A 25,216-nucleotide genomic window follows, 5' to 3' on the forward strand; every position below is an offset into this window, starting at 1 on the left:
TGTCTCATTTTTCATTTGTACTTTGATCTTTATTTTTATCTCGGGGCATGACTGATCCACATTTTGCAGAAAAATGTTCATAAACTCATTCTAAGGTTGATTTGGGTTAACTATCTCATACACTGATTTCCAAAATTCATTTGTCAGCTTGGCTTTAAGTTTGGAAGACGGGCACCGATGCGATGTTGTTTGTCAAATATGTTCGTAAATATGTTGTCGATTAACGTTTCCGTCGTGCAGGTTATTCTAGTTGGTTTGGAATGAGAGGAATAAGGCCAAAGAGGAACATCAAATCCAAAAATTGTTGTGAATGTTGATGCGAATTGTACTTGAGCACATCAATGTTAAAGTCTCCACAAACGTACATTTTTCTGTTTCTAAGTGGACCTAATAGTTCTAATAATTCATTGAATTTCTTATGCATTAATTTCCTATAAATGGATGAGATTGAACCTGGCTTTGTTGTTGACATTCGATCTAAACAGCTACACTTTTTACAAGATTTTCAAACGGAGTGGGGGGTTAAAATTTTTTAATTAAAACAGTAATTGCTCAAAAATAAAACATATATCGTTATTATTATATTTCCAGGTTGCTTTTGAAAAAACGATTCTATATCTCAATAAGCCTCACCTGGTTAAATAAAGGTTTAATACAAAAAATAAAATTAAAAAATGTATTACATCGCAGACCAAGAGTCTCAAACATGTTATTTCACAACTAAACTGTGAAATACAAAGAAGGGAATTGTGAGCTAGGACCATTTGCGGCATTTGTCCATATAACTCCACAAAAAATGGTCAGAGCACTTGCCTGGTGTGAATCACAATATGGGGGGAACTATAGCGCTTGGTGGAGGTCTGCGCACTCTGTGTACCGCCACTTTACTCTACTTCCCCCGCGATCCGACCTTGGATAAGCGGTAAAAGATGGATGGACGGATGGATGGAGTTATGATACATTTGTTTCATATTTATGATTTTTCTTGACTGACTAAAGCCTCTGAGTGATGCGCGCAGGGTCCTTTTTGCACATCCAAATATCCTTTTTCCTCCCAGCCACAAAGGGCTACGTTTTCACAAACGCTCCGAGGCCGATTCCATCACGCAGAATTAATAAACATGACACATTTTGTCCGCAGGAGACGCTAAAGTGATTACAATGCCGCCATTATGTCGAAGCACTTGACATTTAATAACTTTTTATTGAGATTCTCACGGCGACCGCAGATGCTGCTCGAGCTTCCAACAATAAAAGCCTGAGAGATCACTTCCATTCTTCAAGTATCACGCCAACATTAATCGCCGGGAAAGAAGCTGCAGTCGTAAAACCAGAACGGCACTCGGTAGAGTGCCGACCTCCACTACGGCCTCAAAATAAAGCCAGACAGCAGTAGATTAGGCTGGTGTAATAAGCTACATGAGACGAATACCATAGGAAACAGACAAGTCGTGCGAGATGTTTGAGCTGAAATTTAATCTGCAGTTACTAAAAAATATTTTAAAAATACTGTAAATTGCAATGGCAAATTGTTGCTGTATCTGTTCCACTCCAGTACTGCAGGTGGCAGTAATGTACATTCCAAACTGGTTACTTAGTGTAAAAAAAATTAAGAAAAGAAGGTTTATTCTGCTAATAGACACACATAAGATTAAAAATTAAAGGTGCATCTGACCAAAATCAAGACTTTCTTTAGCAGACCCAGTGGCTCATTGTAGCACCATTGCAGTAATACTGGGTGTGTCTTCTTATGAATGCAAATGTAAAATGTGCATCTGCTTTTGTCAGCTGTGTTGAGGATTTTCTCTAATTCGGTGTCAGATTGCTTGTGCAGCTTTTAACTTTCTCTGTGCTGGTGCAGTGCTGCGCTCCTTGAACGGTAAAAACAACGGTGTTTTTATATGGAAAAAATTACCAGGAAAACGACAGCATCCTGTTTTCCTATCTGATGTGCCGTTAAATTTCCAATTTACCTTCCAACGTCAGTACTATAAATTGCACTGAAAACACAAATTTGTCAAATTTGTCAAACGTATCACTGAAATGAATGTGCAGCTTGCTAGCAGGCGCAGGTGAATAGATCAATAGAGTAAATACCATTACATTTTCAGGGTTTCACACCTGTTGCTAGGTAGAGTTCATAGGGCTCAATCATAACTGTCCATTTGGAAAAATTAGGGAAATGAGTCCAATAAAATGTGTGTCGTTGAATGAGCCCTGCTTACAATTTCACTGATTGTATTAGTCCAGAGTTAATATCATGTTCTTATACGGATGAACCTGCTGTAAACCAGCATTGTTTAATTGTATTTTTATTTGTGAATTTATTAAGGAGAACATGTTATTTCAAAATGTTATTTTTATGATTTTTTTAATGATTATTTTGTTATATCAAAATGTAATGAAACCCTGCACACCACCCTATACCCGGTGCTTCTCAAATAGTGGGGCGGGTGCCCCTGGAAGGGGCACGGTGAACTATCGGGGGGCGTGAGAGGCAGGAAGGACTTTCAATATTAGTGCAGACCTGCCAATATGTTTGAATTTGTCATACTGACCATGCAATTTGAATATGCTTGTATGCTTCACTGCTCTCCTTTTTGTTGCATTTTGTTTGTTTCAGTTTCAAGTTCAGTCTGTACAGTACAGATAAACAGATAGATATTATCAGTTTCTCAAATATTTCAAATCGGCGGGTGCTAAAATATTTCTGCCTCCCAGTGGGGTGAAATACAAAGAAGGGAATTGTGAGCTAGGACCATTTGCGGCATTTGTCCATATAACTCCACAAAAAATGGTCAGAGCACTTGCCTGGTGTGAATCACAATATGGGGGGAACTATAGCGCTTGGTGGAGGTCTGCACACTCTGTGTACCGCCACTTTACTCTACTTCCCCCGCGACCCGACCTTGGATAAGCGGTAAAAGATGGATGGACGGATGGATGGAGTTATGATACATTTGTTTCATATTTATGATTTTTCTTGACTGACTAAAGCCTCTGAGTGGGCATGACAGAAAATAATTAAAAACCACTGCCCTACGTGACACTTAAATTGCAAAGAAAACAGGACCAAATCTCACATAAATAAAAAGTTTGACTGTACAAACAATAAATGAACACAAGAGGCTCATTTTTAAGTTAAATAAAACTGCACCGGTTTCTCTGACCAAAAATAATATTAAATAATAACAATTTAATAAGCATCTCTTTAACAGAAAAGCTGCAACAGTACTGTATATTGTTTACCTTTGAGTAAGATCTCTGCAGCAGAAGCACTCCACAACTCTCCCGTCAGCGAAAGGTGTTTTGTTTTGCTCCAATATCCATACATTCCTTAGTAAAGATGCATTTGCATGTTGCTGATCTGTAAATGAATGTCTTATGACTCTCGTAGATATTTCATACTGGACTCTACAGTTTCAGAGCACATGAGACACAGCAGTTTGGCACTGGATTCTGGGAGAATGAACATATATTGGTCCGTCCTTTCACTTTTAAATGTTCGGTTTTCTCGATCAACTCAAGCATTTTGAGTGATGTCACTGCATTTGCTGTCACTGTAATAACTGAAGTAATTAAGCCCGGAAACTGCGGCTGCGATCCGCAAGCATGATTATATGTTATTTTATTTCCCATTCACTTTAATTGGTCACAGGTCCGTAAAGGGTCCAGATCCGGACAGAGGTCCGCCATTTTGTGATGTTTGATCTCATGGCATCTCAGGAAAAGAAGCATAATGTGTTCATTCATCATGACCTGACATACTAGTTTGAGGGAAGAGCTGCTGCCTATATCAATATTGTTTCATATCAGTATCGGAAATGAAGCCAGTCTCGAGCATCTCTAGGAAATATGGCATATGCCTTTATGCCGACAGTAACAGGAAATCAGACAGGCAAAGAAAATGACTAAAAAAAAAAAACATTATAAGCACGAGACATGTATAGGCACAGTATTTTACTGCTCTGTATTTAATATGAAGTTCAAAGCACAGTGCCGTGTGTCTGTGGGGCACTGACCCTTTCAGCTATAATATTTTTTTCCTTCACCACTCACCTCTGAGGCCCTCCCCCACGCCGAGCGCCAGGCCATCTTTGGTCCACTGGACGATGCCGCTGTAGTTGAAGACCACACAGGACAGCACGACGCGTTCTCCAAGCACCACCGACTGGTCCGCGGGCTCCTGGGAGAAGCGGACGCACCACGCTGCAACAGAGCGACAGTGACAGATGATAATTTCAAGTCAATTTAATGTGCTGCATTTGCTCATTTGCGTGTAGCGCTTCCATATGGCGACCACAGTCTTTGCATGTGTTTTACAGTGTGTGTGTTGCTTTTATTGTCATTTTATAGCGCTGTGAGTGAAATTGTCTCTAATGGGGCAATAAAGTTTTGAATTGATGCATGTATAGACACTGTACACCACGCTGAGTCTCTTCTTCTTAGAAGTTTCAAAGTTGATTTTTCTAACAGTAATATGTCTCTCTAAAGCCTGTTTGTGAGCACCAAAGGTGAGAATAATATGGTTGCTAAGAAGTGCAAAACAAAAAGAAAAACAAGTTAAAGCCGCGAGCAGTGTTGAACGGGCCTTTGCACCGCCACACAACTCGGGGTTCATGTGAGTCGGCGGGTACGCGGACGCAAAATCAATGCCAGTATCCAGAGGTTGAAAGAAATCTAGGCGTCTCAAACAGAATTTTAACATGCATAATATTTATCCAGTTGGGGGGGCCATCTGAGTCGATGTATGCACACAGTCACGGGTTGGAGGGTGACCTAACCCACTATAAAAAAACTTCTGACCGTGTGACTTAAGATAGTAATTTTTGACCAGGAGGGGGTGATACTGATGCCAAGTTGAAACAATTTCGGGACGATCAGATGATGTAGAAGGTAGTTAGAGCAGTTATACATTTGGGTATCACTTGGGTATCACACTTGGGTATCATGCCATGCACGAAGATACTGATACTGAAAGCCCACAGCCTCTGACACACCCCCTGATAAGCATGCCCCAGTTTTTGAGAAACACTGTCATATGAGAGCTAAAATCTGCCTCGACGCCTTCAAAAGCAACATGTGGGCTCTGTCATGTCAAATAATGCAGCTGAAACTGTAAATCCTTTAACCAATCAGACTCACAGAGGTTTGTTACAAAGGCCAAACAATATTGTTGGTCATGTTGTGTAATAAAAAAGTAAATTAGGCAATACTTTGGTTGCATTATATTTAATGCCTATTTTAGCTATTTTAACCAATAACCAATTCCACAAATTCATGTTTGTAACAAAAGCTTATTATTATTTAAAAAAAACAAACAAACAAAAAAAACAATCGATAACAGATCGGATCGGATTGGCAAAACTATTTAAAAAACTTAATCGGATCGGAAGCCAAAAAATGTGGATGTACAATGTCTTGTCAATGGGTGCTTGCTTTGGGTACAAACCTGTACCCTTTTGGACCTGGAAAAGGCACAAACATTTTACATTAAAGTACAGTAATAAGTCCTATAGGGGGCCCATTAGTCTTTGTTGCACCTTTTAAGACACAGATATGGACACCTGCTGGATCTCAAAACATATAATACACCGTGTTACATCCCGTAGTGGGTGTGGTTGTGTGTCTTTTAACAAGGCTGCACTCATTTACATTTTTGTCATCTGTTTGGTATTTCTTCCCCTTTGCGACGACTCTTCAAGGTCTCCCCCTAGATCTCGCTCTCACTTGAGTGTGTTTCAGTAGAATGTGTGTGTGCGTGTGTGCACACATCACGCAGTACAAAGGATTCTGCTTACATGCTCGCATTTCCCCCCAGCAAAATAAGCCTTTTGGCTAGTGCAGCACCACTACAGTGCAAAGATGACAAGTGCAGCACACACACACACACAGTGTCAGGTGAGGATGCATTGCACAGTTTGCACCCGTTTGCATCATCAGGTAATGTTGTTTCATATTCTGAAAGGAAGTCTTGCACACTAATTAAGGCAGAGCAGACGCTTTGAATGCAGATACACACACGCGCACGCACACACTAAAGGGAATTCTATACAAACAGGAGCTTTAGCACACACACACACACACAAAGTGTGTGCTGTGAGCAATTCACATCACAAAGTGACTCAAAAAGTAATTCCACGCAGACACACAACACAAAGTTGGTGTTTGTCTTCCTGCAGGCTCTTCTGTTCTTGGATCACTCTTAAAACAATCCCATTAGCTAATGAAGGCAGGAAACAACTAATGAGGCGGGCGCCCACCCCTCCCACCCACCGCCAGCGTCACGTCCCGGCGGACTGAGGCAGTGAGGTGCAAACAGCAGGGAGTTGGCTGTACCAACGGGAGGATTGCGTCCGCTGTCGGTGAGGGGATGTATGACTTTGATATTTTATCACCTTGGCTGTTGTGTCCAGTCAAGACAAGTGGTCAAGGACTAGTCTAGGACAATTGGACTTTGACAGTAGAGGTGTTGACGGACAGATACAGCGGCAAGATCCATCAAGATCCATTTTGCATGTTCTTTCCTGGAGCCTTTTAACCACTAGGAATGGTTTGTGATGACGAATTGTTAGTGATTAACTGTAAGTGAAAAATTCAAGGAATTGCTTGTAGAAGATTGTGCTTGCATTGGAGCAATGGAGGCCTAATGGATGGCAATTGCATAGCATCAACCAGCAGGGGGAATAATTTCCTTGAACCTAACTAAATGTTTACCCAAGAACAATAAATTATTGTTTCTTTGTGTTTTTATGTTGTCATGTTCTGCATTACAGCTTAGACTTTTGGTTTGGTTTTTCTAAGTTTCTGCCATTATTTCCGGTTCTGTGCTTTTATTTTGTTATGTCCGTTTCCTGTTTGAACTGACTGCTTCATCTTTATTCAAGTTTGAGGGAGCTGGGGAGCGCACCTGTTGATAATTTTTAAATATTGCTGTCTATTTCAGCTGGGGCTACAGGTAGTCGCCGGTTCATTTGTTTTCCTAGGACCATGGTTCATATGTCTCAACATTATCATCAGTCTTATAAAATAAATATTTTTGCAATGGGGGTGGTGTTTGGTGGTGGACTAAACACCTGACTGCCTTCTTTTATTTTGCAGGCCTGACTTAACCGGCTACAGGATGCATTATGTCAACGTTACCCAAATATTGCTGTGTGGACAGGAAGCTGTGCCACACTCGGGCAGAATGGGAGAGGATTTTTTTTTTTTCATGAAAGTTAAAATACGTGAAAATTACAGGAAAGAAGGGCAGAGTACAGTTATACACACAGTTGAAAATAGGTGTGTTGACAGGTATGCTATGGTAACCTGTGTGTTTGATGCATTCCGTTGCATTTTCGTTAGCTGTTTTCCTGTCTCCTGATATTATTCTTTTTTTCTTGTGTGTTCCTGTTATCACCGCTCATGGTGAGTTTTTGTGTGCGTTAGCTGTACCTCTTAGCCTTCTTTGTTATTTTGGTACTTTTCCTTTATTTGTGCTGTGTTGCCTATGTGAGCTTAACTTTCATTAATTAATGTTTAGATTGTAACAACAGCACCAACAGTTTTTAAAAGTTTTCATTTTTCATTAAAAAACACTCTGTTGTCTTGCCTTTTACTTTAGAAGGGTCTTGTGTAAACCTAATATAGCCTACATGGGCTCAAAGCGAAACAAAGTTAGTGTGTCAACATGTCTGCATCCTCGCTATTTTGCATTCTCAATGTTAAACTTGATTAAATTCTTAAAATCCTCCTCCTACTGCTCCTGCTTTACTTGTGGAACTGACAGCGATGAAGCGTGAGCCTTTGGAGGAGATGACGTTCAGAGTAGACATTATGCTATACTGTGGCACCTCGGTTTTCGTCGGATTCGGTTTTGACAAAAATTACTGCCAAAAAAATGTCACGTTTTTCAGACACTGGCTCGGTTATCGTATTGCTAAACAGTATGTAAAACAACAGAAAAAACTAGTCAGTTTGCCCCCATACCATTCCCCAGAATTGATTGCCGTGTTCCTGCTTTTGTCCGTGCATCTTATCCTTTATCTCAACCTTTGACATGCTTAGTATCAGACCACTGGGTCACACATAGAGACATACGACAGGATGGCCTCCCCCCGCGCGAGGGGGGGCAAAGCTTGGTAAAAGGACATCTGACCAGAAGTGCCTCGAACTTGCTCCTGCACTCGTGTAGAAGACTTTCCGGTACATTAAACTGAGCTATCGTTTCCGATACTTATTTGGAAGCACTAAAGATAACCAATCAAAAGCGACGAAAACTTTCAGCCGAAACAAAGAATCTCACGTGTTGGCACGTAATACACTAAATACTACTAAGTTACACCACGGTTACACCACAACTCTTTTGTCACGCTGTGTGTTGTAGCTTGCGTGACATTTTGTTTTTAATTAGTTCCGGTTTCAAGCTTTTATTTTCTAGTTCCTCATGTTTTGCCTGTGTTGTTTTCTGCCACCTTCATCTCATTTTGTGTTTGATTATTAAATCTAGCGTGTGGCGTTTGTCTGGCGTTGGAGCAGTGTTTCCTGTTTGCGTTTGTTTCTGCTCATTTTTGGATCCTTGTCGCTTCACGGCACCCATCCATAATTAATATATAAGTTTTACCTGCATTTGGGGTCGCACCTCAACACCACCAAGACATCTCGTGACATCTGATGCGACATCTCTGTTTTTTTATTGAGTACAGCTGCAAAATAACCCACCATGGGCCCATAACAAGTTGCGAGGGCCAGCACTTTGATCAGGCAGATGAGAAACACTATTCAATTGAAAAAAGAAATCGTAGCAAAACACAGGGGTGGTGGCCGTGTGGATCTCCCTTCCCCTCCTTCCTGGCCGCTCGTCGCCGTCTTTGTCAACAAGAGTCTTCAATAAAAGTAAAAGTGATGTTAAATGTTGATTTATCCATTTCATTCGTCATTTCTATGTATTTCGCATTGTTTTATGTTAAATTATAATTATTCTCTATAAAATGCTTAATATTTTTGGATGTCTAGAACTGATTAATTGGATTTGCATAAATTCTTCTGGAATAAATTTATTTGGGTTTCGTATGATTCAGTTTTCGATTGACCTTTTGGAAGGGATTAATAAGGAAAACCGTACCACTGAATATATTTTTACTGCCAATTTGCTAATTAATCTTCCATGAATCTACCGTATATGTAACACCTAACCAACTACGACACCTACGACATTAATTAAAGCAGAAATACAACACAACACTGATTAAACTCAATAAAACATTCAAAATATTCATTAACACACCACCAAGGTTGGACACAACGTCATTTTTTTATGCTAAATTAGCTAAGATATTACAACTGCAGCACACTAGCTGCACAATTTGTGTGCTGTATGGGTGTGTGTGTGTGTGTGCACGCACGTGTGTGCGTGTGCGCGGCCTGTCAGCCTGCAGCAGAGACTCAGATTGTGGACGAGAGAGTCGTACTGACAGAGAACAGAGATGTAATTAACCCTGCGGGATACACCACCACCCTCATCCTCCGCCTCCCCCCAACACATTCCCACACACAGACACACACAAACAAACACTGCTCAGCATTCTGCATTTTCAAATTCCCTGGTGATTTCCCCTCCCAAGTGCTTACTCTGATTTCCAGCATCCTTCTTCCCTGGTCTATGCTTTCCTTCTGTCTATGAAGATGTACAATTTGTTCTAAATAAGGAGTTAGGCCTTGGAGGAGGTCTGTGCCCTTTGGAAGAACTTTCTAGCTTGTTGCTTTTTTAGTAAGCAGAAATTTATTTTCCTTAAAGCTTTGTGAAGGGGTCATATCAGATGCCATTACAAGCACCCTAATCATGTGGCGGTCACATGACTACCTGCAGAAGCGTGCATGATACCATTGCGAGCCTCATCAGAAGCCGACAAGAAGCCTCTTTCAGCGAGGAAAATGAAAAGAAAGGCTTGTAACCCTAAACTGGAGTCTTCAACACCCTGGAGCCTTCATCCTTGTGACCCCCCCTCGCTTGTAAACGACCATGCTGACCCTCTCTGTGCATTCATTCATGGCCCTGCTCTGCCCTGCAGGCTAGCGCTCGCTCCCATTCTTCCCGAGCATCGTCGGTGTTTTTACGCTGCGTTTGCTTGCCATTTCTGCAAAGGCAGCAAAAGTGCAACGTGTGATTGACCGAGAGGGCTGTGGAAATGTGTTAGCAAGTGTGCTGGAGGACATGACTAGCAGTATCCCAAGTCACCTTAGGACGCTTACAAGTTAGCGTGTTGTATTGCTCAAGAGTTAAGTGACAAAACCTCCTTTTTAGTCCATATTTGTAAAATTTTTTGAGCTAAAAAGAAAATCCGACAAGGATATCATCCAGGATTTCTGGCCATCTGTTTAGTAGATGTTTCGTGTTGTGACGTCATTTCACATGTCAATCATTGAAGGTATCAACAGCAACAATTAATAAAAATAGATGACTGATTTAGTGGAAAAAGTGCAAATACAGGTGGTCCTCCAATTCCTTGCACTTCCAATTCCAGTTCCTTGACTATGATGCAAGTCGGCTCTTCCACCTAAATTGTACCTGAATTAACTCTTCGTCACTCACACTGTACACTGAACACAGGACATAAAATACAGTAATAAAACACTAAGTACAAGAATTAATTGAAACAGTAATAAAAAAATAAAAGCCAAAGCACTAGCAACCTTTCCATCTCTTTAATAAGACCACTACACGTCTTGGTTATTACTTTTGCTTTCAGAGAATCAGCGAGCTGGCCGTTATGTGCACTTTATGTGTAGTTTTGTGATTTCTGATCGTCTGTGAACGTGACATGTGTCCTGATGGTGCATGTGGGTGCATGCAGAAAGGACAGTTGAGTTTGCTGATGTTGTTTTGCCGTGGTTCGGCCGACAATAGCCTGTTTTGATTTTGCAATCAAGAGATTGTTGATCGCCCACGTCGTGGTCATCCCTTCCGTCAGGGTAAACGTTACAATACCATCTTTATCCTTAACGATGGTCGCGAGAGTCAAACGCTGCCGAGATTGAGCACAGAGTGCATTCTACCGCGGCACACCGCACTATAATTTATGGGAGCGCGTACATAACCACGAAACAACAAAACACAGGACGCTGTAAACCGAGGACCACCTTTAGTTAAATGGAGCACGGACCGAATTGGAATTGCTTTATTTCTTATTATTATTACTGCACTGAATAAATGTTTTGAGGGCTTGAACATACTCAAAAACTAACCAAATTTTGCAAGCATGTGTATCTTTAGAGGACCCGGGACTCCATGTGGAGTCATAAAACAGGACCACATACCATCAGTACAATTGATCAACACAAACTCACTCACAACATGAGTGCTCTAAGACAGGGTTGCCCACACTTTTCAGCCTGCAAGCTACTTTTAAAATATCCCAAAGATCTACCTCCTACTATAAACGTAGAGAATATACTGTATATATTTAGTAGTCTTACGTCTGTCATGATAATCAATAAATCAATTAAACGCACGATAAATAAAAACAAACTCGATAATTTTTCCGGCCTCGATAAATTGACATGCGGATGAGTGTTTGCTGGTGCTAGAGAATGTCCACACAGAGTGCTGCAAGTGAGTGTCGTGAGGAATAACAAGCAAGCAGACGCAAATGAAAAGGGTACCAGCGATTGAGAATATTCACAAGTGTACCAGCGACAGTACAACAGTTACTTCGAGGGCCATGACGCACAGACATCAGTGATTTGAAGCTGTAGCCATGTGAAAATATCCTGCAAACATACTGAATAAACAGAGGAAACAGCGTTGAATACTTTTTTCGTGACTGTTGTGTATCCAACACGATCTGATGTCAATTTCAGCCCATTTTCGCATTGTCATTATGTGACATGAAAGTTTCTGACAAAGACAATTAAATAACGGTGCAACTTACATTTCAGTTGCTGTGATTCCCAAAGTATTACATCTCACTGTGCACCAAACGCATTTGCTGCATCCAAAACATGTACTTTGACCAAAATCTGGCAAAACGTCACACCTCATTAAACTTAAACAGCGTATTCCATACAATGCCCCTAAAAGTGAAGCAATACATGTATATGCAAATGAGCTGACATCTGCATTGACACACAATGTGAACTTCAGGGTATTTGCGGGTTTTTTATGTTTTTTGTCAATATTCAGACAATAATGGAAATGACACTGATTGAAAATCAAAAATAGTGTGTTCACTGTGATTTTTATTTAATTGTAATTTTTGCCAAAAGAGACAGAGTCCATTTTAACTTCATTGGGGTGTTTTTGTCTTTTTTGTTGATTTTATCATGTTGTTTATTTGTTTGTTTAATCTATTTTATTTAAAAGCTCTTGACATTCCAATTACAATGTTACAATATGTTTATTTAAATGTTAAATACTTTTTAAATGCTATTTTATTGCTTTTGATACAGTGTCTTCACATTATTATGCCATATATTATCACTACATTAATGAAATGGCCTCACAATAATGCTGACAAAAATATTGTTTAGCTGCAATAATGACAAGTACAATTATCCATTCCTGTGTATGTGATGAAGAAGGCTGCGACACTCACATCTTCACCCGCTGTGGAACACATACATAAACAAGATGGCTGTGACGCTTGTGCAGCGGATGAAGATGAGAGCGTTGCAAGTAACATCAAGTGATTTAAGAGGTCTGATTTTTCAGAGGACGCATTTTTACAATGCCAATGTATTACTCTTTTGAATGCATATTGTTTTGAGAAGGCAAACTCTTTACTTTACAACACTGAAATCCGACCAGAACTGGACTCACGGGACCAAGTGGGGGGTAAGTCAGTGTTGATGCACTACACTGCTGATGGGGATGTCATACAATTTCATGTAAAAAAAAATCCAAACTATCCTTTTACAAAGCACATGGAGGGCATTTTGATTCGCAGGTGCCATTATTATGGGATTTCCAGGGCTCGCACCCAAACCATATTGCCAACAATAATGAACCCCTTAGACAAGTTACGACAGGCCATCAGTACATCCATCCATCCATTTTCTATGCCGCTTCTCCTCATTAGGGTCGTGGGGTTATGCTGGAGCCTATCCCAGCTGACTTTGGGCGACCGGCGGGGTACACCCTGGACTGGTCGCCAGCCAATCACAGGGCACATATAGACAACCAACCATTCACACTTACATTCATACCTATGGACAATTTAGAGTCTCCAATTAACCTAACATGCATGTTTTTGGAATATGGGAGGAAACCAGAGTGCCCGAAGAAAACCCACGCACGCACAGGAAGAACATGCAAACTCCACACAGAAATGCCCAAGGGAGAACCAAACCAGGTCTTCCCGATCTCCAGACTGTGACTGTGTGGCCAACATACTAACCACTAGACCACCGCCCCCATCAGCACATATTAAAGTTAAATGTTCGAATTTAAATTGCAACCAGTTGCACAATAGTGGGATCATATCAGCAACCCTTCACCATACAATAAAACTCTCTCTACGCTAATTTGCATCTTTTTCTCTACATACACATTCACACACACAAAACACAGTTGGTCTTTATGTCGGGCCAGAACACAGCAAGGAGTGAGCTCTTTCCCTCATGTCAATGAGGTGCCGACTCTAACACGCCGTCGAGGAAAAGAAAGAAAGAAAAAGGTGAGTCTAGTTCAGTCATCAGTCCGTCAGAACACTTGCAAGTGCAAATGACCATTTTTATACAGTGCATCCCAGCACAGTCGCCATTCAGCTTGTGCCAGCCCGTAAATTCACAAGGTTTTTAAAAATAAAACATATTTCATTGTTATTATTATATTATATTCATTACATCGCAGACCAAAAGTCTCAAACATGTTATTTCACTACTAAAATTTTAAATGAAAAGAAAGGAATTGTGAGATAAGACCATTTTTGGCATTTGTGTTGATAACTCCACAAAAAATGGTCAGAGCACTTGGAAATGTGTACATCACAATATGGGGGGAATTATGGCGCTTGTGAGAGGTCTGTGCTCTCTGCGTGCTTTTATTTTTGTGTGTGTGTGTGGGGGGGGCCCGTCAGTGTGTTGTGCACTCATTGGCAGCAGAGGGCACGCGCATCACACGTATCTGTAGCCTCGACGCAGCCCACACGCAGCCAAAGTTCCTCCTACACTAAAAGTGCTACTTCGTGTCTGCGTTCTCCCGAATCGGCACTGAGGCTGTACTGACCACGTACGGCTCCCCAGATTTTTCTCCAACACTGCCACAGCTTCAAAAATTAAAAAAAATCTATTCATTGATCATCATCAGCGGTTTGTCAAAAATAGACATTTTCATGGGCATCTCAATTACTTACATTTCCCCAACATTTGCTGGCAACTCTGAAACGGAAACCCTGCGAAAAGCGAAGATCTACTGTACTACGCTGTGTTTGTACTTGGCAGACTTAGGCCGTGTCCACACGGTAACACTCCTGACATTTTTTTTTATTAGGCGGTTTGAAAAAAATGTGCGTCCACACTGTCCTGGATTAGTAAGTAGGTGCATTCAGACGGTAATTAATCACTGAGGGAAAACGATGTAATACACAAGGCACAACTACGCATGCCGCTGTGAACGGAACCAAGTCACACACCGTACTACAGAAGAAGAAAGAACGCATGCGAATAAGTCTGTTTTCCAAGGCAGTGTGTCATGACACTCGAAATATTCAGATATTATGTTGGCTTGTTGTCAAAGCTGACTTCTGGTCACGTGACAGCGACAGGTCGCTGATGTCATCGTTTTAAAAAATACGGAAACAACAAGCCAGAGTTTTAATATTTTCCCACTTTGGAAGCCGATTTTAAAAAATACCGTTTCAGGGCACCCTGACTGCCGTTTCTGTGTGGACGAGAGGCTGAAACTATAAAATACTTTGCCATTTTGACCTGAAAACGTTTCCATGTGGGTAGCCTCTGAATGACAAGTCAGCCACAAATATTTTGGTGGTCTCTAAAGGAAGGCTCAACATTAGCCACACAATACAATGCAATACAAGAGCTGTACACATACTTGTATAATATACAATAGCTTTGACCCTGTCATAGTGCTAAATGAATTACAAGTACAATACTGTTAAATATAATACCTCTTTTTGAATGTTTGATACATCGCTTGTAAAAGATCTCATTAGTGTGGCACACACAAGAAACGTCCAAAAACACAACATCTTGCAGCCTTTCTGACAGCGTTCCAACACAACGAGTGAAGATGATGTATTATTATGCTTCCTAACACAAAGGCACTGTTGGGCCGCTGCCAGCACTCAGTGTCTGATTCGAAAAGTGAGCTTTGTGAATCACCTTTCTTCATCTCGCAGACGGATGACTGAAGCTGGTGACTCATGACTGGATCTCCGCTGGTGTTGGAGGCTTATCGCGAAGGAAGACTACATTTAATTATGATGTCACGTTTAAATACAACCTTTTGTTTTCTGACAGTCCAACAAAATGCAAAATGCTTGATGGGGACTCAGATGGGGACACAGTTGTCTCTCGTTTATCACGATTAATTGGTTCCAGACCAGACTGTGATCAGTGAATTTCCGCAAAGTGGGATTCAATATTAATAAATGGAATATTTTCAGAGTTAGCCACACAGTCAGGAGATCAGGAAGATCTGGGTTTGAATCTTTATTTGGGCATTTCTGTGTGGAGTTTGCATGTTCTCCCTGTGTGTGCGTGGGTTTTCTCCGAGTACTCCAGTTTCCTCCCACATTCCAAAAATATGCATGTTTGGTTATTGGAGACTCTAAAATGCCCATAGGTATGAATGTGAGTGTGAATGCTTCTTTGTCTATATGTGCCCTGGGATTGACAGTCCAGGGTGTACCCCGCCTCTTGCCCAAAGTCAGCTGGGATAGGCTTCAGCATACCCCTGCGACTCTAATGAGAAAATGGATTGGTGGATTTTCGTAGTTAGAGTATATAAAACCTGTTTATTACCTTCTAAATACGATTTTTGCTATTATTAGAGCCCTGTAGACATGAAATAACACCCCTATAGTCACCTTTTCACTTCTATTACCTAACCTTACCTTACCTTAGACATGATAAGCGATAATAAGACAAAATAACTCACACATTGCAGAGGGAAAGTTCCTTGTTGTTGTAGTTCCTCAAACATCATGTGAGTCAATCGCATGGTATTAAAAAAAAGATTGATGTTAGTCTCTCATCTATCCTCCAATGCGCAACTCTTATGCGCAACGGGATCTCTGCAGGGACACAAGAGACAGCCGCTGCTCTAAGCATAGCAAGCGACCGGGCTAACTAGCCTCCAATTTATTTATTGTAAATATAAGAAAGCGTTTGAAACTGAGTGGGGAAGACGGGCAAAGTCAGAACCAAAAGAACATACCACTTGCACATGGAATTGGCTGACTCCATGCGAAGCAACTTAAGGTGCTGTGGCTCATCATATACTGACTCATACTATACTGGCCTAGTGACAAGTGTAATATACTACATATGACTCGTCTTTCAATATTTTCTGACTAATAATAGGCCGTGGTTAACCATGAAACAGTGATCATTCATTAATTAATTATTTTTTGAAAACTGAGATAGCTTGAGGGAGCAATGTTCGAACCGCAATGCAGCAAGGGATGAATGGATCATGGTTTTTTTTGAGTGGCTCTGATATGAAGTGCTTTTTGCATCCTGTAAAATGATTTGCAATGAAAGTCATTGCTGATGTGTTGCTTGCAAAATACACACTCAAAGTACAGGGATTTTGGAAATCCAATAAGAATTGTTACCTTTCGTGTTAGCTTCCGTTTATTAGCATGGGAAATTTGCTTCGAACACACACCAGCTGCAAAGCAAGAAGCTAGGCTATAGTTATGTGGCCAAATGACTCGTGTGAATTAAACGTTAAGTTGATTATGGATTGATATCTAAAAGTCATGTGGTGTCCAATCACCGCGGTTGTTATCGCTGACACATAGTTCAGTGAGTGCAAGGTTTTATTTGTTTTTAATTTATTTTATTTTATTCATTATTTAGTTTTTTGTTTTTATTTGAGTGCAATGTTTTAATTGTAGTGACAATTCTCAATTAAGCATTTTTTACTGTTATTTGATAGATTCTGATTGATGTTTGATTCGGTAGTTTAGTCAAAAGTCAAATTAGAGAATGTGCCTTCTCGCTACTGGTCATGATTCTCAGCGGTTCCTTAAATTCTGAGGGTTTTTTAAGCCAGAGAGAGAGAGAGGACCCTATTGATTTTGAGTGATGTCATTCAGAATCGGTTAAATCTGCACACCTGAACCAGTCCTAATTTTCAACCAATCAATCCTTTTGAGAATGTCGCAAAGTGTTTTTCATTGTTCCAGCAAGAATCCTATTGATTTTGAGGTAAATTAGATTTAAGATCTTTGGTGTCATGGAGTTCAAAGGTCAAAGCACAGCATGATCCTTACTGGCCTTTCAGCCAGTCACAATTCAATCTTCATTACAACAACACTATTGATTTTCAAAGATATCTGACACAAGACGCCTGAAGTAGCTGGGGTCAAAGGTTGTCGTGTCAGCGCTTATCAAGCACGCAAGCTAGCTTGGCGGCCTGACGTGCTGATGTAGCTGACTTGACAGTTAGTAAATGTCATAGAAGCATCGCACTGATGAGACGCACACACACACGCAAACACGCACACATGCGTGCTCACACACTCTTTGTTGTTGTTTGTTGATTTCCCAGCGTCGTCCTCGCCGCCCGCCACTGCTTTCATTTCACTTCCAGCAGAGCGAAGGAGCAGCGTGACGCCAATCGCTGAGGAGACGCTGAGCAAACGAGAGCACTTACTGCAAATCACACACACAGAAAAACTCACACACTCGCTAAAGCTCAACTAGGGGCCTTTACTACACACACACACGCGCACACACACACACGCACACACACTACAAACTGCTTGCATGAATCAAGAGTCCACTTAACATAATAAACACACACGCATTACGTCTAATATGTTAAACATTGTAAGTTGACTGTTCATTTGTTAAACAGTACAAGCCAAACAGAATCTATTATGTGTATAAAATCCCAACTACATCCCTATAATTGAAGATGAACTATTTGATTCATGCACTGTTAAAATAAGAACTTTGTCCCAAATGGTAGGGGTTGAATTCTGAAAAATGTCTGGGATTGAATGACTAGTAACAACATAGTAATAACAATGACTATGTTTACATGCAGTCAATATTCAGGTTAAGGTCAATATTCCGGTTTCTGAAACATTCAGAATAACCCGTTTACATGCGTGACGTGAAAAAAAAAAAAACTTGCACAGACAATGTTTCGACGCACGGTAAACGTCATGACTAAATGCGCATCATTTCCGCTTCTTCTTCCAGTATCCAAAAATAATAACAACACCGGCAAGGCGGATAATGAATGCCTTTGTTTGCTTTTTGGTGCTGGTACTGATCCACCACCATTACTTGACACTATTCTGTCTCACTTTCTTCATTAAAGGAAGGCGAGAATGTGAAGAAATAGGAAAAGGAACCGGCGCTGTGCCATCCATATCCAAGCTATATCCCCAGAGCCCCCTGGACACTCTTGAAGATGCGTTCCTACAAACCCTGCTTCACAGAACTGCTTGGTCACGTTCTGATAGATTCCGCTATCAATAAAATCAATAAAAGACATAATATTCCTGTTTTTCACCCCACTAACGAGGTGGCTTGTGTCCCCCTCGCTCCAAAAGGGTGGGCTTTTGCGTGCCGTCATGTTTACAAGTAGTTTCTGCCAAAGACACAAGATTCCTTTCCAATAGAACATTTGCGCAAAACACAAATTAATGTTCCTTTTGATCGGGATATCCCGATAGGCGTATACATGACCCGATTTTCGAGAAAAGGAGAAAAGGAGTAACCCAGGGGTAATATCCGGGTTTTAAAAAAATGGAATATGAGCATATTCCGTTTTTTCAAAAGGATTATTGGTGTTTACATGGCCGTGCTACACCGGGTTATTGCTAATATTCCATTTATGATCGGGTTATTTGACTGCATGTAAACGTACTTAATGTTGCTGTAGCTGGGTTGATATGCCCGTCACCATATGTAAATGGGGTGTTGCTGGCAGTTTTTGGAGTTTTTTTCAGAAGGCTTTATAGGCGGAATAGTTGCATCCCATTACATATGTAGCTGTGTCTTTTTAGCTTTTAGTTTTATATCTTTCGAACGCACAGAAAAGAGAAAGGCGTGTGTTGAAGTCTCACATAAGGATTATGGATGCCGGGCAAATTTTTTTTAAAAGTGCAGTTTTCCTTTAATTTTCACAGGAGGCTAACTAGTTAGCTTGTTAGTAGCTTGCTATATGCCAGGGGTGTTCAATTAAAATTAAGTAATTATGCAATTTATGCAAGGTCCGAACTTTATTTTGCTTTAAATTATGTCAAACAGACAAGCTCATATGAATATCAAATGTAATAAAACCCTGCACATCATCCTACAACCAGTGCTTCTCAAATAGTGGGGCAGGTCCCCCTGCGGGAGCACAGTGACCTGTTGGGGGGGCATGAGAGGCAGGAAGGACTTACAATATTAGTGCAGACCTGCCAACATGTATGAATTTATCGTACTTAGCGTGCAATTTGAATATGCTTGTATGCTTCACTGCTCTCTATTTTGTTGGTTTCAGTTTCAAGTTCAGTCTGTACAGTACAGATTAATAAATAGATATTGTAAGTTTGTCAATCGTATTTCAAATTGAGGGGTGCAAAAATATTTGTCCCCCAGTGGGGACATGACAGAAAATACTTGAGAACCGCTGCTCTACAACACACTTATTTTGGCACATAAAATTGCATTAAAAAAAAAAAACACAAGAGGCTTGTTTTTAAGTTAAATCAAACTGCACCGGTTTCTCAGAAAAAAAATAAATTAAAAAAATAGCAATTTAATAAGCGTCTCTTTAACAGAAAAGCTGCAAATGTACATTGATTACTTTTTCAGTAAGATCTCTGCAAGGAAGCACTCCACAACTCTCCCGTTATCTAACCATGTTTTGTTTTGCTCCAATATCCATACATTCCTTAGTGAAGACTCATTTGCACGTTGCTGTGCTGTAAATTAATGTGCTATGACTCGTAGATTTTTCATACTGGGCTCTACAGGTTCAGAGCATATGAGATTTAGCGGCTTGGCTCTGGATTCTGGAAGAATGAACATATATTGGTCCGTCCTTTCACTTTTAAATGTTCGGTTTTCTCAAACAACTGTTACTTTTGATCAAGCCATGGTTCTCGTTCGAAGATTAGAAAATGGATAGATGAAAATGGATGGACGGATAGATGGTTGGTTCTCATTTGCTGGGAAAGTAAACAAATGATTTTACTGGCTCATTTTGAGTGACATCACTGCATTTGCTGTCACCGCAATAACTGAAGTAATTACACCCGCAAACGGCCGCTGCGATCGGTCTGCAAGCATGTTTATTTGTTATTATATTTCCCATTCACTTGAATTGTTCATGGGTCCGTAAAGGGCCATCACTGGGTCCGGATCCATTTGGTGATGGTTGCTGTATGCTATGAGTGGCGGCCGTCTCTTATGTTCCTGCAGTGATCCGGCAGCCCGCACAATGTGGTCAAAACAAAGAATAATAGGAGTGTAACGGTGACTATAGAGGTGTTATTTCATGTCTACAGGGCTCTAATAATGGTAAAAACCATATTTACGAAGTCATGAAAAGGTTTTCTATGCTCTAACTACAAAAACATTCCGTTTATTACCATTGAATCCTACTTTGCGGAAATTCACTTACGATACGATAAACGACGGACGACTGTATATCCAAGTTGGATATAGTAATGGCTGCACTTCCTTTTGGAGATACTGTTTAAACATACAGACACACACACACTCTCACACACACACAGAAGCATTTTGTAGTATAGAATGGCGTCGTAATGAAGTTCAGCAGGGTGTAATCATCACAGTGCCGCAACCCGACCTGATTACATACTTTCAAACAAGGGGCTTGTGTATGGTTGAAATCTTTCCTATTCACATGCATACGCTCACACATACGCGCACGCACACGCACACACACACACACACACACAGAGCGTACAACCCCTCCCATGTTATCTGCCTCTCCTTGCAGCAGTCTCTCTAATTGACTTCTGCTACTTCTTACATTTCATCTCTTATTTCAGTTTTATTTCCCCCCATTTTTTCTTTCTTTTTTGTTTTTTACAACCCCCACCCCCTCCTCTCCAGACTTCAATTATTCATCCTTCTCTCTTTCCCTCTGATTTCTTTCCATCTGGTCGCGGTGATGTTTAATTCACCTCTTCATTCGGAGGACGGGGGAGGCTGTGGCTGCTGCACGCTCTTAATTGGCTTTTAAGAGCCGTAAGTGAGCGCACGTGTATGCGCGGGCATGCACAAACACACACGTGAACGCACACCAACCCCAGCCCCTTATCGTTACAGCACACTGTACATGCCTGATAGCATTAGGATCACCCAATGAGCATAAACTATGTGACAAGAGGAGGGTCCTCACTTCTTTAAAGGACATGTTTTGTGTGCAGTCTTGGTTTGGTGGAGTTTAAACATGTTTACTTTTTACAGTGTTGAGTCTCACTAAACAGATTTCATCCAGCGCAAACTTTAATTTGCTGTGTGTGCAATTTCCTGAAATCAACCATCCATTTTCTTTCCTCACTGAGGTCACGGGTCAGCTGGAACATATCCCAGCTGACTTTGGGTGCAAGAGAAGCCAGTCACAGGCAGTCTTCGTGTCACAACGGTTCATCATGTTACCACCAGTGGCGGAGCCAGAAATGTTTCATTGGGGTGGTCAAGGTGAGACCATTACTCACATATAGGGGTGGCATTAAGTTGATACCTGAAATGTCTACATGGCCAGTGGGGTGACTGGAGAGTGACCAGGGGTGGCCACGGCCACGGTCCAACCTCTTTCTGCTTTAGATACATAAGCTACGCCCAACGTAACATGCACACACAAACTAATTCTGTTTGTCGTCAGTTAATGATAGCAATTTTGCTAAGTTTAGCTACTATCTTTAGCCATCACTTAATGTAGGGGTTGCCAACCCGCAGATTCTGAGCTACTAGTCGATCTTTGCCGGTCGATCGCAAGAACATTTTGAAAAAAATTTACAATCAGATCAGTGCCCTTACCTCCCGGAGAGCGACCAACAGGCATGCATTTTGTCCACTGAACACACATGTACACCTCGCCACTATCCAGGCAGCAACCCGCGAGCCCCAGCAAGGAGCCCAGTCCCCAAAACCCGGCTGGAGGTACATTAGTACAGCAACTCACCCATCCGCGCAGGTAAAAAGCTCAAGCGAGAGAGAAAGGGAGTGACAGAGCGCTCCAGTAATGTGCTTGTGGGCACAACAGTAATTATTGCAAGTTAATAGGGCTCAAAGTCTGCCTTTGCTACCTCAAAGTCAAGGCACAAATATAACTCCATAGACGTGCACCTCCAAAAAAATCTTTGAGCCGCGATGACGCTGCTCGTTAAAGGCTGACTGTTGTAGCGCATCGACCAGCCCCTCTCTCCTCAATCTGCATCGCTCGTCCACTACACTGAGCCAACAAGCCAAATAGTTGTGGTTTATATATGTATATATGTATAATTTTTCTCGGCATGTATATATCTCACTTGTTTGGGGGGTAGATCTTGTGCAGGTTCACAGACAGCCGCGACCAGGGATCTTGGTCTCAAAAAGGTTTTGAATTTAAATATTTAATGTATAGCTCATTATAACAACAATATGACTGCAAATTGTTGATCTGTAAATTGCTGATCTGCTTTTGTTTGTGTACTCACTGTGGATATCTACATGAATACAGGACAGCGTCGATTGACTGATCATCTTATTCTAGATAGCACAACATTAAACCTGTTTGTCCAGGACAAGCTCTGCTTAGCTTCAACTGAGCTCTTTCACTGCAGTCAGAAGTGAGACAGATTGTGAGACTGAATAAAATTTACAGTCCAATTAAATCAACGAGTCCCTAAGCCGGGTGCAACTGCAGCATTGGATGCAATGCCTTGCATATTTGTCCTGTGAATGAAATAGTGACATGCTAAAGTTCTGAACTTGATGTTTGGATCTTGGACAAGTCTGCATGTTCTGATTTTGATGTATTGCCTGTAGCCATTAAATAAAGATGGAATATAGACTACATGTTTAGGGCTACAAGGTAATGCAGATAAATGGTCCTTTAAAGTGGAAAAGCAGAGTTGATTCGTTAGAGTGGAACGTGTGCTTACAGTATGTGTGTGTGTGTGTGTGTGTGTGTGTGTGTGTGTGCGTGTGTGTGTGTGTGTGTGTGTGTGTGCACGCTGAGCATTCCCAGACAATGCTGCAGCCACATCATTAACCACATCCACTGACTCCGACCTGGATGGAAGCAGATTAGTCATTATCCAAATAATGACCTCGCTCAGCTGCCGCCGTTTCCTCTTCAATAAGAATCGGCAATGTGAGCTCCACCGAGGCAGACAAGATGAGATTCTCGCAAGTGGAAAACAAGCTTGCAGCAACTGAGAGTACAAGTTCAGAAAACTTAGACGCCAACTCAGAGAAGAAGGAGAATGCTTTTAAGCTTTGTGGTGGCTGGAGTGAAACAATGAAAGGTTGCTGTGGTTTGATCAGATTGTTCAGGAAGTGAAACACAGTCTCCCTGTAAACAATTGGAAACTATGCAAGTATGCATCAATCCATTTGTTTTTTTCCATGTTAGTATTAATTTACAGTCCCCACTGTAGGAATGTAAGCAACAAACACAAGTACGTCACAAGAGCACAGACCTCTGCCACGGCCAAACAAGTCTGATTTGTACCAATGCCAAATAGCACAACTTCATTGGCTTTATTTACACTAAATGCTTCATGTGACACATATACAGGGTATGGGTCATGACAGCCCAAAGAGCACAAACACATGGGCTCTAGGGGTGTAATGGTACATGTAATCGTAATCTAATTTTTCGGTACGGAGCATGCAAAATGGTACGGAGGCGTTAATGCTTCAATGCGGGGCCAAAAAACTTGAAACGAGTAAAAAAATACTTGACCTTCCCGGTGAACTACGTAGAAGGACAAAGACGAGTGGATAACATGAATGCTGTATGCCGCCATTGTTCAGTAGAGATGGGGAGCATTAATTTTCAATGGGAATCGTGTCACAGAAAATATAGAATTATAGAAAATGCGGGAATTTGTTTGGAATGTATAAGTACATTGTGCCTGTGGATAAATTGAACTACAAAAATTCCTGTGGAAATTTTGAATGGGCCTGCTACCTATTGCGAACCTCTGGCCTGGTGTTTGAGATTGACTTGGTGGCTTTTGGGCTTTGCTTTTGAAACCACTTTTTACCTGGGCAGTATGCCAGCAAAATGGAAATGGTAACAATGCAAACAGACAGCATGCTAGCAACCTGTGTGGATAAATCTCTTGCTTCAATAGATGGCTGCTTAAGTGCTATCAATCTCCTTTGTGCCGTCCTGCCATGTCTCCTGTGTCATCGCTAGCTTGCTTGCTTCCTAGCTTGTAAATGAATCTTAGGTTTGTCTGCAGCAATATGTCTTAACAAGAATACAAAAACACTACAGTACAGCGGAACGGCGCCAGGATGAGAAGGCACGGTCACAGGAGTGAAATATGCGTGAGTGACTTAATAATTTCTAATCATTTTGTGTTGATTATTAAGGTTGATCATTAAAATTCAAATGAAGGTTTGATGATGAACTTTTTTGAGTGTTTAAGCAAGAAAGAAATGTGAGAAAATGTTCTTACCTGTGTGAGAAAAGTGTATAAAGTGAATGGTGTGGGGTTTTACAGCCTTAAAACGTATACAATAATTATAAAAAAATGAAGTTGGCTTTGCGGATTTCACTTATTGCGGGCTATTTTGGGAACCTAGCAACCGCAATAAACGAGGGAACAGTGTAATACGCTCTCTAAAATCTCTCTAGAATGTTCTCCTTGACGAACCTTGACAGCGTGGCACTAAAGGTAGTGTTATATTGTTTTACAAAGTCACAGCTTTCCATGGTGTAAAAAAAAAAATGCAGTTTCTTTTCGAGTTTTGTTTCCTTCTGAGCGGACTGAGTGAGAGAGTGCGGCAGAGTGCTGCTGTGTGTGTGTGTGAGGGGGAGGGGCCGGGTACAGGCAGCAGGCAGCACAAGAGA

At 41.1% G+C, this 25,216-nt stretch overlaps 1 protein-coding gene across 3 annotated transcripts in view; it reads right to left on the reverse strand.

The window, feature by feature from the left end:
* kirrel1b (kirre like nephrin family adhesion molecule 1b) overlaps positions 1 to 25,216 on the reverse strand; it is a 107,201-nt gene that overhangs the window by 37,530 nt on the left and 44,455 nt on the right. For all 3 annotated transcript variants that reach the window (XM_054760560.1, XM_054760570.1, XM_054760551.1), the window contains exon 2: positions 4,060 to 4,209. In XM_054760560.1, the coding sequence (XP_054616535.1) occupies positions 4,060 to 4,209 (150 nt within the window). The remainder of the gene's footprint in view (positions 1 to 4,059; positions 4,210 to 25,216) is intronic.

This window comes from Dunckerocampus dactyliophorus, chromosome 2 (assembly GCF_027744805.1).
Source record: "Dunckerocampus dactyliophorus isolate RoL2022-P2 chromosome 2, RoL_Ddac_1.1, whole genome shotgun sequence".
Classification (NCBI taxonomy): domain Eukaryota; kingdom Metazoa; phylum Chordata; class Actinopteri; order Syngnathiformes; family Syngnathidae; genus Dunckerocampus; species Dunckerocampus dactyliophorus.